The 13,787-nt window shown below is 62.7% G+C and overlaps 1 protein-coding gene across 16 annotated transcripts in view; it reads left to right on the top strand.

The window, feature by feature from the left end:
* Positions 1–13,787, top strand: part of ANKRD11 (ankyrin repeat domain 11) — a 171,310-nt gene that overhangs the window by 154,711 nt on the left and 2,812 nt on the right. For all 16 annotated transcript variants that reach the window (XM_089903439.1, XM_022582895.3, XM_022582892.3 and 13 more), the window contains 6 exons: positions 107–249; positions 2,777–2,924; positions 3,251–9,720; positions 11,915–12,013; positions 12,085–12,228; positions 13,571–13,663. In XM_089903439.1, the coding sequence (XP_089759565.1) occupies positions 107–249; positions 2,777–2,924; positions 3,251–9,720; positions 11,915–12,013; positions 12,085–12,228; positions 13,571–13,663 (7,097 nt within the window). The remainder of the gene's footprint in view (positions 1–106; positions 250–2,776; positions 2,925–3,250; positions 9,721–11,914; positions 12,014–12,084; positions 12,229–13,570; positions 13,664–13,787) is intronic.

Here is a 13,787-nt window from a genome sequence, read left to right as displayed (position 1 = left end):
CCCACCAGGCCTCTGTCCTGTCCTTAGCGCTTCCTGAGTGCCACCCAGACGCGGGAGTGACCTTCCTGAGGGTTAAATCACGTACGTGCCGAGTGTCTGTTTCCAGGCTGGACCGCGCTGCACGAGGCCTGCAACCGGGGCTACTACGACGTGGCGAAGCAGCTGCTGGCCGCCGGCGCAGAGGTGAACACCAAGGGCCTGGATGACGACACGCCCTTGCACGACGCCGCCAACAACGGGCACTACAAGGTGGGCGCCTCCCCGCAGACCCCCCGGCAGGCCTGCCATTAGACTGTGCGCTGGTCCGCAGCCACCTGTTTCTCTGTCCTTCCTGTGTGTGGGGTGACCAGGAAGTGAATCTTTGACAGGCCCCGCCTCCCCTCCAGCCCAGCTTTCTCACCCTGGGTCAGCACCTGGGTGGCCTCTCGCCGTCTGTGGCTTGTGTGTCAGGGCCCTGCTCTGGCCACTCAGGTGTGGTCAGCCATTAGGAGGTGAGTGGTCATACCCAGAGGCAGGGGGGCTCTGCCTGTCCTCGTCCCTGTGCTGCTGCCAGACCCGGCAGCCTGGACGGGGGTAGACAACATGGGGTGAGCAGCCCAGGAGCCGTGAGCACCTGGGGCAGGGCCCCTTAGGTCCAATGCAGGAGCCGCACGTGTAGGTGAGGGTCTGGCTGCGGTCACCACCACACTGTCCAAGAGGCCCCTGGCCAGAGCTGGGATGGTGCGTGTGATGAGGACACATGGCAGCTGTTTGAGTGCATCTGGTCTGTCGTGGCGGCCCCGCTGGTCACTGTAGGCAGGTGTCAGGGAACCGGCAGTGTGGCCAGTGTGAAAATGACGCGTTGGCGCAGGGAGAGATTGGGAGGTGCTCTGAGCTCAGGATGCCGAGACACCTGGGACACCCGAGTGCTGATTACAGAGCTGACGCCAGGAATTAGTTAACGTTTTAGGGAAGACGATGGCTTTATGGGGTTTTCGTTGTTACTGTTTCTTAAGAGCCGTTTTAGAGAAGTATGCTGAAAAACTTTATGAAATATCTGGGATTTGCTAAAAACAACCAGGGCAGGCAGGGACTTCCCTCGTGGTCAGTGCTTAAGAATCCGCCTGCCAACGCAGGGGATGCAGGTTTGATCCCTGGTCAAGGAACTAAGATCCCACATGCCATGGGGCAACTAAGCCCGCGCGCCGCAACTAGAGAGAAGCCCACGCACCGCAACGAAAGGTCCCGCCTGCCACAGCTAAGCCAGACACGACACAGCCAAAAATTAAAAAAAAAAAAGATACCCGGGGCAGTGGGCAGGTATGGGGTATGGGTGAAATGAGGCTGGCTGGCTGGTAGGTGATGGAGCTGGGAGGGAGAGGGCCGCCGCCTGAATCTCCGCTTGTGTAATTGTCTTTAAACTTGTTATTAGGGAGCAGTGAGAGACAATGGACACGTGGCCTCAGGTGTGGGCTCTGCAGAGGGGAGAAGGCTGAGGGCCAGGAGATGGGAGATGACCCAGGACTGTCCGGGTGGGCTGGTGGTCTTCGGGGCTGCATATGGTGGAGACCCTTTCTCGGCCGGAGGGAGGACAGCATTGAGGGGACTTAACCTGCGTTGCTGGTCTCAGAGGGAGGGGCCGTAGCCAGGGAACGTGGTGGCCTGAAGCAGTTGGGGTGTTCGTCGGCTGGCAGACAGCAAGGACACGGGACCAGAGCCCTGACTCTGACCCCAGGATTGTCCAACACTGTGGTGATTTGTCAGAGGGCAGGGGAGCACCTGCCCAGGAAGCAGTGTCCTGCTCCCGCCATGCAGACCCAGGTACACCTGCGTGCAGCCCGGGCTGAAGTGGAGGCCGCCGTCCCGTTTGCCAGGCACCTGGGGGAGGCTGTCGGTTCCGCCCCGGCCACCCGAGTGAAGCGAGGATCGAGATGGAGTGAGTCACACAGAATTCTTTGGTTTCCTGGTGCATCTGAACGTTGTCTGCACTGGACAGTTGCCGTTTGGTGTGCAATAGCAGTATCTATAAACAAGTTGCACTCCTTCGTTAAGAAATACATTATTGCAGGACTTCCCTGGCGGTCCAGTGGTTAAGACTGCACGCTTCCACTGCAGGGGACACGGGTTCAATCCCTGGTTAGAGAACTAAGATCCTGCATGCTGTGCCATGCGGCCTTAAAAAAAAAAGAAGAAGAGAAATACATTATTGCTAAAAAATGTAACTGTCACCTGAAGCTCCAGGAGTCGTGATCTTTTTGCTGGTGGAGGGTCTGAAATACCGCGAGAACTACCAAAATGTGACACACAGACACCAAGTGAGCAAATGCTGTCGGGGAAATGGCGCCAGTAGACTTGCTGGGTGCAGGGTCGCCACAGACCCTCAGCCTGTAGACAACACGGCATCTGAAGCGCAGTAAAGTGAGGTCTGCTGTCCTTGCGTTCAGTGGGTCCTGGGCACGGATTAGCGACAGGTGATCTTACTTTCCTGCAATAAACAAACATGCAATAAACCTGCTTGCACACGCTTGGTCTTTGTTTTCTCTACTGTGTGACACGCCCCCGCCCCCACCCCCCCATAAAAGCCTTCCCCCCAAGTTGCAGGAACCCGGCGGCTCGAGAGGAGCAGCCTGTTTGAGTGGTGGGTCTTTGGTGGGAGAGGCCTCGCGGGCAGCGTGAACAGCCTCCACCCCTTGGCCTGGTCGTGCTCAGGCCCTGTGAAGGGGCCGCAGTTGGGCATCGGCGTGGTGGCCGCTCAATGTTTCTCAGGGTCCCTGACGGGCCTCTCACTGCTCCGCAGGTGGTGAAGCTGCTGCTCCGGTATGGAGGGAACCCTCAGCAGAGCAACAGGAAGGGCGAGACGCCGCTCAAGGTGGCCAGCTCCCCGACCATGGTGAACCTGCTGCTGGGCAAGGGCACCTACACGTCCAGCGAGGAGAGCTCGGCCGGTCAGTGCTGCGGGGGCGCGGGCTGGGCAGGTGGCGTCACCGCGGTCAGCAGGGCTCTCCCGGCAGCCTCCTTGGATGCCTGCTGCTGACGGGAGCTTCTGGCCCGTGAGGAGTTCCCCCCCCTGAGCCGGGATGGGGATCTTCCGTGCAGGGCCTCCAGCCCCGTGTCTGTGCAGACCTCTCTGTAGCCCCTCTGCCCAGGGCCAGCCTCAACCTGAACTAAGCCAGGTGACGCGCTTGTTGGGCGGGCGCCTTCCCCTCCCCTCCCCAGGTGCCCGCAGCCCCTGCCTGAAGCACCTCTGACCTCCTCCCCCCTGTCCCCGCAGAGAGCTCCGAGGAGGAGGACGACGCCCCATCGTTCGCACCTTCCAGCTCAGTCGACGGCAATAACACGGACTCCGAGTTTGAGAAAGGTCTGAAGCACAAGACTAAGAATCCGGAGCCCCAGAAAACTGTGACCCCCGTCAAGGATGAGTATGAGTTCGACGAGGACGACGAGCAGGACAGAATCCCTCCCGTGGACGACAAACATTTGCTGAAAAAGGATTACAGGAAGGAAACTAAGTCAAATAGTTTTATTTCTATACCCAAAATGGAAGTGAAAAGTTACACTAAAAACAGCACGATTGCACCAAAGAAGGCGTCTCACCGCATCTTGTCGGACACGTCAGACGAGGAGGACGTCGGTGTCGCCGTGGGGACCGGGGAGAAGCTGAGACTCTCGGCTCACACGACACTGCCTGGCAACAAGACACGGGAGCCTTCCAGCTGCAAGCAGCAGCAGGAGAGAACGAAAGTGAAGAAGAAGCGGAAGAAGGAAACCAAGGGCAAGGAAGTGCGGTTTGGGAAGAGGAGCGACAAGTTCTGCTCCTCCGAGTCCGAGAGCGAGTCTTCGGAGAGCGGCGAGGACGGTGGGGGCTCGGCGGGGAGCCCCGGCTGCCTCAAGGAGTCCCCGCTGGTGCTGAAGGACCCTGCCCTGTTCAGCTCCCTGTCCGCCTCCTCCACCTCGTCCCACGGCAGCTCCGCCCCCCAGAAGCATAACCCCAGCCACGCGGACCCGCACGCCAAGCACTGGCGGACAGACAACTGGAAAACCATCTCCTCTCCAGCCTGGTCCGAGGTCAGCTCCTTATCAGACTCCACGAGGACGAGACTGAGCAGCGAGTCTGACGGCTCCTCCGAGGGCTCCAGCGTGGAGTCACTGAAGCCGGTCAGGAAGAGGCAGGAGCACAGGAAGAGGGCCGGCCTGCAGGGCGCGCTGCCCGATAGGAAGAACTCCTTCCATCCTGGCGGGGACGGCGCCATCCCCAAGCTGGACAAGGAGGGCAAAGTCGTCAAGAAACACAAGACGAAACATAAACACAAAAGCAAGGAGAAGGGGCTGTGCTCCGTCAGCCAGGAGCTGAAGCTGAAGAGCTTCACCTACGAGTACGAGGACTCCAAGCAGAGGGCAGACAAGGCGATCCTCCTGGACGACGTGCCGGCTGAGGGCAAGCTGAAAGGCCTAAAACACGAGAGAGACCCCTGTAAGAAGGAGGAGAAGCTCAGCAAAATGAAGTCGGAGGAGAAGGAGTGGCTCTTCAAGGACGAGATGATCAAGGTCTCCAGAGAGGAGAAGTCGCTCAAGAGAATCAGGGAGCTGAACAAGGACGGGGGCAGGGCCTTCCGGGAGGAGAAGGACCGGTGCAGCAAAGCCGACAAGGAGAAGCTGCTGAAGGAAAAATCTCCAAAAGAGGAAAAGCTGAGGCTCTACAAGGAGGAAAGAAAGAAGAAGTCCAAAGACAGGCCCTCCAAGTTAGAGAAAAAGAATGACTTTAAAGAGGATAAAATTTCAAAAGAGAGGGAGAAGACCTTCAAAGAGGATAAAGAAAAACTCAAAAAAGTGTATAGGGAGGAGTCTGCTTTTGATGAATATTGTAACAAAAGTCAGTTTCTGGAGAACGAAGACACCAAGTTTAGTCTTTCTGATGACCAGGATCGGTGGTTCTCTGACTTGTCAGATTCATCCTTCGATTTCAAAGGGGAAGACAGCTGGGACTCTGCAGTGACAGACTACAGGGACATGAAGAGCGAGTCTGTGGCCAGGCTGATCCTGGAGACGGTGAAAGAGGACAGTAGGGAGAAGAGGCGGGAGAACAAGGCCCGGGAGAAGCGCACGGACAGGGACATCTTCTCTCGGAAGAAGGACAGGGACTGCCTGGAACGGGGCTCGGAGCGGAGGAGAGAGCACGCTGCCGACAGGCACAGGGCCGTGCCCGGCTACCTCTGCGAGAAGGACAGGAGGAGGCGGGAGTGTGCGGAAGGCGGCCGGGACAGGAAGGAGCCCCCCGAGGCCGCCAAGGAGCGGAGGGATGGCCGCGCAAAGCCCGAGGAGGCGCACAGGGAGGACCTGAAGGAGTGCGGCTGCGAGGGAGTCTTCAAGGACAGGCCCGACTGCGACTTCGGGAAGAGCCTGGAGCCCTGGGAGAGGCACCACCCGGCGAGAGAGAAGGAGAGGAAGGAGAGGCTAAAGCTGGAGAAGCACAAAGAGAAGTCCAGTGACAAGGACAGAAACGAAAGACTGATGCTTGAGAAGTGTCAGAAGGACAAAGAACTTGATAAGTGTTTCAAAGAGAAAAAGGACGCCAAGGAAAAGCATAAAGACGTGCACAGCAAAGACAAAGAGAGAAAAGCATCTCTCGACCAAGGTAAAGACAAACGGGAGAAGACTTTCCCCGGAATTCTCTCCGAGGACTTCTCTGAAAAAAAAGATGAAAAGAAGGGTAAAGAGAAAAGCTGGTACATTGCAGACATATTCACTGATGAAAGCGAAGATGAAAAAGATGACTACGCGGTGAGCGGATTCAAAGTCGGGGAGGCCGGCGAGGGGCGGGGGGATGGCCCCCCCGAGAGGGAGGACGGGCGGGAGCCGCACCCCCCCGACAGGCACCGGAAGCACTCGGCCGACAGGCAGCATGCGGAGAAGCAGAAAGACAAAGAAATCAGAGAGAAGAAGAAGGAGAAGGGCGCCACAGACGGGGGGAAGGACAAGAAAGAAAAAACCTTGGAAAAGCACAAAGAGAAGAAGGACAGAGAGTCCACGGAAAAATACAAGGACAGGAAGGACCGAGCGTCGGTGGACTCCACGCAGGACAAGAGGAACAAGCAGAGGCTCCCCGAGAAGGGGGAGAAGAGGCCCCCTGCGGAGGACAAGGCCAAGAGCAGGCACCGGGAGAGGCCGGACCGGGAGCAGGGCCGCGAGAGGAAGGCGAGCAAGGGCACCGACGCGGAGAAGAGCCTGCTGGAGCGGCTGGAGGAGGCGGCGCTGCAGGACTTGCGCGAGGACTCCAACGACAAGGCCAGCGACGCGTCGTCGGACGGCTTCCCCGACCGCGGCCACGACCCGGGCCTCGGCGCCCTCCTGGAGGCGCCCTTCCCGGAGCCCCCGGAGGAGCGGGCGCGGGAGAGGGAGCGGCACCGGCACGCCTCGTCCTCCTCCAAGAAGAGCCATGACCGAGAGCGGGTCAGGAAAGACAAGCCCGAGAAGAAGGAGAAGAGCGACGACTGCAAGGACACGGGCGGCCGGAAGGACAGCAGCCAGTACGAGAAGGAGGTCCTGGAGGCCGACACTTACGGCCTCTCCTACGGCAGCATCAAGGCCGACGCAGAGGACGAATTAGAGAAAACCATCGAGTTGTTTTCTACCGAAAAGAAGGAGAAAAATGATCCTGAAAGAGAACCTCCCAAGAAGGTAGAGAAGGAACTGAGGCCTTACGGCTCTAGCACCGTGAGCCTCCTGAAGGAGAAGAGGCGGCGGGAGAAGCACCGGGAGCGGTGGCGGGACGAGAAGGAGCGGCACCGGGACCGGCACGGGGACGGGCCCCCGCGGCACCACCGGGAGGAGCTCAAGCCCGCGGCCAGGGACAAGGACAACCCTCCCGGCTCCTTCCGAGACAAGCCCAAGGACGAGGGCGGGAAGCTTGGCGAGGCCAAGCTGAAGGAGAAGGTCAAGGAGAATCTGGAGAAGGACAAGGGCGACCCCGTAAAGCTGAGCAACGGGAACGACAAGCTCCTCCCGGTCAGAGACCCCAGTAAGAAAGACGTCCGGCCGCGGGAAAAGCTCCTGGGCGACGGGGACCTGATGATGACGAGCTTCGAGCGGATGCTCTCCCAGAAGGACCTGGAGATCGAGGAGCGCCACAAACGGCACAAGGAGAGGATGAAGCAGATGGAGAAGCTGCGCCACCGGTCTGGTGACCCCAAGCTCAAGGACAAGGCCAGGCCCGCCGAGGACGGGCGGAAGAAGGGCCTGGACGGCCCACCGAAGAAGCCGCTGGGGCTGGACCCTGCCCCGAAGGACAGGAAGCTCAAGGAGTCAGCCCCTGCCACCCCTGCTGCCGAGAACAAGCCCCACCCGGGACCCGCGGTGGACCCCCGAGACTGGCTGGCAGGCCCCCACATGAAAGAGGTCTTGCCCGCTTCCCCCAGGCCGGACCACGGCCGGCCCACCGGGGTCCCCACCCCCGCCTCGGTGGTGTCCTGCCCCAGCTACGAGGAGGCCATGCACACGCCCCGGACCCCGTCCTGCAGCGCCGACGACTACCCCGACCTCATGTTCGACTGCACAGACCCCCAGCCCGTGTCCAGCACGTCCGCCAGCGCCTGCTCGCCCTCCTTCTTTGACAGGTTCTCCGTGGCCGCCAGCGGGACTTCAGAAACACCGGGCCAGACACCTACGAGGCCGCTGTGCGCGAACCTTTACCGCTCGGTGTCTGTGGACATCAGGAGGACCCCTGAGGAAGAGTTCGGACTCGGGGACAAGCTGTTCAGACAGCAGAGCGTCCCTGCGGCGCCCAGCTACAGCTCGCCGGGGCAGCACCCGGAGGACAAGGCCCTGGGGCCCCCAGCACCCACCGAGAAGTTCGCCTGCTTGTCTCCGGGGTATTACTCCCCGGACTATGGCATCCCCTCCCCCAAAGCGGACGCCTTGCACTGTCCGCCTGCGGCCGCAGCCAACATCACCCCATCCCCAGAGGGTGCCTTCTCCGGCTTACCGACGAAGTCCCCCCCTTCACACAGAGACGAGCTCTTGGCCCCGTCCATGGAGGGGGCCCTTCCCCCTGACCTTGGCATTCCCCTGGATGCCACGGAGGACCAGCAGGCCACCGCGGCCATCATCCCCCCGGAGCCCAGCTTCCTGGAGCCCCTGGACGAGGGCCCTTTCAGCACGGTCATCACAGAGGAGCCGGTCGAGTGGGCGCACCCTGCCACCGTGGAGCAGGGCCTCCCCTCTGGCCTCATCGGGGGCACCCCCGAAAACCCCGCCAGCTGGCCCGTGGGGTCGGACCTCCTGCTGAAGTCCCCACAGAGATTCCCGGAGTCCCCGAAACATTTCTGCCCTGCCGAGTCTCTCCACCCGGAGCCCCCTTACCCGGTGTCGCCCGTCTCATACCCTCTGTCGGTCCCCGAGCCGGGACTGGAAGTCAAGGACGAGGCCGGGGAAGCAGTCCCGGCCGCGGTCTCTGCTTTAGAAGAGCCAGCCGCGTTTGCCCCTCCCTCCAGGCTGGAGTCCTTCTTCAGTAACTGCAAGTCCCTTCCGGAAGCGCCCCCCGACGCGCCCCCCGAGCCTGCGTGTGTGACGGCCGTGGCTCAGGTGGAGGCCCTGGGTCCCCTGGAGAACAACTTCCTGGAAAGTGGTCACAACCTGTCTGCCCTCGGCCAGGTGGAGCCGGTGCCCTGGCCCGGTGCCTTCCCCGCCACCGAGGATGACCTCGACCTGGGGCCTTTCTCGCTGCCGGAGCTTCCTCTCCAGACGAAGGATGTTTCCTATGTCGAAGCAGAGCCTGTGGAAGAGAGTCCTCTCGTTCCTCTGGACAACGCCCCTGCGCTCCCGAGTGGCGGGGATATCTCTGTGGCAGCTGCTGAGGAACAGCAGGTGCTGCCTCCTGACCAGGTGGCCGCCCGGCTCACAACTGAGCCTGCGCCTGAGCCCCCAGAGGAGCCGAAGCCAGTCGCGCTGCCCGAGGCCACAGTGGAGGCCGGGGCCGGGCCGGAGGGGAGGGCCCCCGAGGACTCCGACCCTGGCTCTGGGCCCACGCCAGCCCCCTCAGAGCAGCATCCACCGGGGAGTGGGGACGAGCAGGCCGAGGGCCCAGACCCCTCGGCCACGCCCCACAGTGCTCCCGACGCCCCCGGGGACGGCTCGGCCCAGGCCTGCGCAGCGGATGGGGCCGGCCCCCAGGACAGTGCCGGGCTCGAGGGGCCTCCGGACGGCGTCCAGCCTGAAGCCCCCGAACCGGAACCCAAACCGACAGCCGAAGCCCCAAAGGCGCCCAAGGTGGAGGAGATCCCCCAGCGCATGACCAGGACCCGGGCCCAGATGCTGGCCAACCAGCAGAAGCAGAGCTCGCCGCCCACCGAGAAGGAGGCTGCGGCCGCGCCCACCCCCAGGGCCAAGGGCCGCGGCTCTGAGGACGATGACCCCCAGGCCCAGCACCCGCGCAAACGCCGCTTCCAGCGCTCCAGCCAGCAGCTGGCCCAGCAGATGCACACGTCCACGCGTCAGACGCGGGAGGTGATCCAGCAGACGCTGGCTGCCATCGTAGACGCCATCAAGCTGGACGACATCGAGCCTTACCACAGCGACAGGTCCAACCCGTACTTCGAGTACCTGCAGATCAGGAAGAAGATTGAGGAGAAGCGCAAGATCCTCTGCTACATCAGCCCGCAGGCGCCCCAGTGCTATGCCGAGTACGTCACCTACACCGGCTCCTACCTCTTGGACGGCAAGCCACTCAGCAAGCTGCACATCCCCGTGGTGAGTGCCTGCCCGGGCGGGGGGCGCCCCCCAGGCCCAGGACCCGCTGCGCTGTCCTCCCTGTCATTCTCCGTCTGCCCCATGGCGGCTCCCACCCAGTCCGCGTGCTTGGACCTCGGCTGACCCAGGCTCCACCCACGTGGGGCACGCCTGGCCCCCTCTGGTTCAGTGCCCCCGCAGCCCGAGGGCTCCCCAGACTCTAACCCTGGCCCCCAGCGGCCCCACCGTGCCAACCCAAGGCCCGAGCCCAGAGCCCAGACCTTTTCCTCTAGAGGCCTGAGGGCACCTCTCCTGCCTCCTCAGAGCAGGTCCTTCCTCGGGTTTCCGGGCTTCCCCACCTGCCCAGTCAGGCCCACGCCCCGCCTCTCGGCCGTCTGTTCGCGTGCCCCCTCCCCTGGGTGGTTCGCCCCACGTCTGTGCAGACGTGACCTGTCCGAGCCCCGCCGCGCACACCCCACCGCCTCTTCACGCCCAGACGCGGGCCGTTGGCAGGTCCTGCCACACGAAGAAAGCCACGCGGGGAGCGCGCATCCTCCACGTGCTGCTGCCCCGCCCGCCCCCCCAGGCAGCAGGCACAGGCGTTGCGGCCAGTAAAGCTGATCTCAGCCACCTGTGCTCAGTGGTAGCCAGAGCTGCCCCGGCCCCCAGGCTTCACGGTGCTGCCCAGGTGCTGCCCATCCACAGCTGGGTGGCGGACTTGCCTCAGTTTTTGACCAGCCCACCCCACCCCACCCCACCCCCACCGCCGTGAGGAAAAAAAGCCCAGCTTTCGGCTTGTTCTGTCTCTCGGGCCTGGGAGAAGCCCCCGTAACGGTCGTCGGTGCTGCATGGGATGCGTCCTGCGCTCAGACCTCGGCCTGCGCCTCCTGTTCCCAGGCAGGAAGTGGAGCCGAGAGGGGGAGCTCGAGGCACTGGATGCAGGGGAACCTGGCCTGGGATCCCTGGTCAGTGAGACTTTGCTGCTGTTTGGTTTCAGTAACTAAAATTTAGACAAACAGCACCGCCCCCTAGAACATTTGGAAACTAGAGAGAAAGCCGTGCTCCTGCCTCCCCCTGGACCCCCGCCACCCGAGTTCACCTGGCAGCAGCCTGTGTGTCTCCTGGAGCTCAGCCCTTTCTAGCGGCGGGCTCCGTTCTAGCGGCGGGCTCCGGTTCACAGCCTGTCGCCCCGCAGCCAGGCCCAGGCTGTTGGGGGTGAGGGCAGGCCGAGGCCTCATTCCCACACCCTCTGGAGCCGGGGAGGGTGAAATGGAGGTGACCTCACACCCACAACAGCCCCAAACAAGACCCCTATACAGAGACCACCGCAGGCGCCCAAGAGGCAAGGGGAGGCCGGTGCCCTGGGCCCCCGGGGCATGATGGGCAGGACGTGCAGCCAAAGAGACCTGGCTGGGTGGCTTCATCTCGGGTTTTGAGAATTTTGGACCGAAAAGTTGGAAGAGAGCATGTACCTTGAGCTTGGGCCTCGAGTCCAGCCCCTCAGAGGGTCTTGTCTGTGGCGGCCACTGTACCGTGGGCATTATTCCTCCCCTCCAGCCCGAGGTTGTGGCCACATGAGCCACCGCACCCTACTTGGCCTCGGCCACCAGGGAGGGGCTCCTCGGCAGTACCGTGCTTCCTGGCCCCACGAGAGGCTCCAGCCCGTATCTGGTGCTGTTGTGACACGCTTCCTGTGTGTTTTGGAAGCACCGGCTTCTTCTCCTGGGAGAAGCGCCCTCCTGGGTTCAGGGGTGGCCTCCGGCATCTGGGGGTAGTGCCCCGGCGAGCCCTCTCCCTCACTGACGCCCTGGGAAGAGGGGCGGGCCCAGTTGTCCTGTTCGTGTGGCTTCTGGGCAGCTGTGTCCCAGTGGGTCTCAGGGTGCGTGAAGCCCACGGTAAACAGAGGACACCCTGCCCCTCCTCCATCCCCTCTTGGCTGCGCAAGGGCCGAGGTGCAGATGCCCTCTGTTCTTAGCTTCCCTCGCCTCCCCCATCTCTGCCGCTCCCTCCCCGGCCACCCTTCTCCCAGCCGCACGCGGGGGGGGGGGGGGGGGGGAGGGGGGTGCGGGCGCTCGCTCACCTACTCTTGGGGACAGGCATCCCCCAGCGCGTCCACGTCTTCATGGGACCGTGGTCTCCGGGGTGACTCCTGCAAGTGGGGCGGCTGGGGTGATTCACGGCCCCCGCTGACCCCCGTCTCCCCCTGTGACTGCAGATCGCGCCCCCTCCCTCCCTGGCGGAGCCCCTGAAGGAGCTGTTCAAGCAGCAGGAGGCCGTGCGTGGGAAGCTGCGCCTGCAGCACAGCATCGAGCGGGTAAGCGGGCAGCCGCGGGCCCAGTGCGCCCGGCCTGGGTGGCTCTCAGCTCACCAGCCCCTCTCTTCCAGGAGAAGCTGATCGTCTCCTGCGAACAGGAGATCCTGCGGGTTCACTGCCGGGCAGCGAGGACCATCGCGAACCAGGCGGTGCCATTCAGCGCCTGCACCATGCTGCTGGACTCGGAGGTGTACAACATGCCGCTCGAGAGCCAGGTGGGCGTCCGGGTGAGAGGGCCTGCGGGGGGCTGGAGCAGCGCTGGGGTCACGGGCCCCCGGAGACTCGCGTGCGGTCTGCCCGCGCAGCGGCCGGAGCTGCTGCACCAGGGCTTCCTCACCGAAGGCCCCAGAGAGGCTTGTCACGCTGGGGACCACAGGGCTGCTGCCCCCGACGGGCATGCGGGCCCAGGGCGCGCCCAGCAGTTGGACACACGGTGTGCCTCGTCTGTCCACCAGAGTCCAGGCCGCCTCCCTCCGCCCCCAGGGCTGTGTTTGTCCCATGAGGTCACACCCTTCCCCAGCCGACCGCTGTGCTGTCCCTGTGGTACCTGTGCTCCTGAGGGCCCCACCCGTCGGCTGACACGCTGGAGATCTAAAATGTGCAGAAAGCAAGTCGATTCCCGTCCTCCCTGATGTTCTCTCCTCCCCCGCAGCCACTGTGACTCTCAGCCCAGAGCGTGTCATTCTGGGCCAGGCCTCGATGCTGAGTTCCCTCCTGACGGAGGCCCCTAGTGACCCCAGGCCCACAGGTGGATCACATAGACCCCTGGGTGTCTGAGCAGCATTCCCAGGTTGGCCGCATGGTGACGTACGGTGGTTCAGCTAAACCTGATTTCTTTTTAGTGCATTAAAGAGTCCTCACACGTAACCTTTAAGGATACCTCTTTAAGTTTCTACTTGAACGTACTATGCATAGCAACGAATTTTCCCTAAAGCAAAAACATTTGTCCACAAAGTATTTTAGGGATTGGGTGGAAGCTTTGCTTTTTTTGATATTTGCATCTGAAAGAAAAAAGAATCTGCTCCCCTTTAAGGGATTGCTGGGTTTCCTCTGAATGTCAAGGAGACGACAGACAGGACTCTCAGGCTGCAGCCTCCTCCCCTCAAGCCCCTTTGTAGTGGGGCCTGGGCTTTCCCCAGGCAGGTGGTTGCGTGTGGCTGGGCGAGAGAGAGACTTTCCCGCCCCGAGACCCGGGAGGCCCTGCAAACCCAGCCGGCAAGAGCCTGTGGGGACCTACTGCTCCCCGAGGCTGCCCTGCCTGTAAACCACAGTCCACCGTGGGCGGCCTGCAGCCACCCCAGGCCTCGCAGACGTCCTGTCAAAGGAAAAGTCACTGCCGCTTTTTACCCTCGCCAGCTCGCCCTGGGGCCTCCCAGGAGACGGAGACGGAGGGGAGCCTGAACGCGCCGCCGGGGTCCTGAGTCACCACAGGGCAGCTCCCCCCACGGACGGCGTGGAGAGCTGGTGGGGGAGGGAGCCCTTGACCGGGGGACCCGGGGCTTGGCGTGCCAGGCCCACCCCTCCCGGACGCCCACACGTGCTTCACTCTCCCGCCAGGGTGATGAGAACAAGTCAGTGCGGGACCGGTTCAACGCCCGCCAGTTCATCTCCTGGCTGCAGGACGTGGACGACAAGTATGACCGCATGAAGGTGAGCCCCGGCCCCGGCGGCGGCGGCGGGGCCAGGGCTCTTCTGGGCGGGGGCGGCAGGGCCGTGTTCAGAGGAGGCAGCTTCAGACTCGCTCTGAGCCCAGCTGGCAGTGAGGGAGCCGAGG

Source organism: Delphinapterus leucas, chromosome 20, assembly GCF_059928025.1.
Source record: "Delphinapterus leucas isolate spDelLeu-1000000601 "Yukka" chromosome 20, BTC_Dleu_Yukka2, whole genome shotgun sequence".
NCBI lineage: Eukaryota > Metazoa > Chordata > Mammalia > Artiodactyla > Monodontidae > Delphinapterus > Delphinapterus leucas.
Note: the sequence above shows the minus strand (reverse complement) of the source record. Positions and strands in the feature narration are given on the sequence as shown.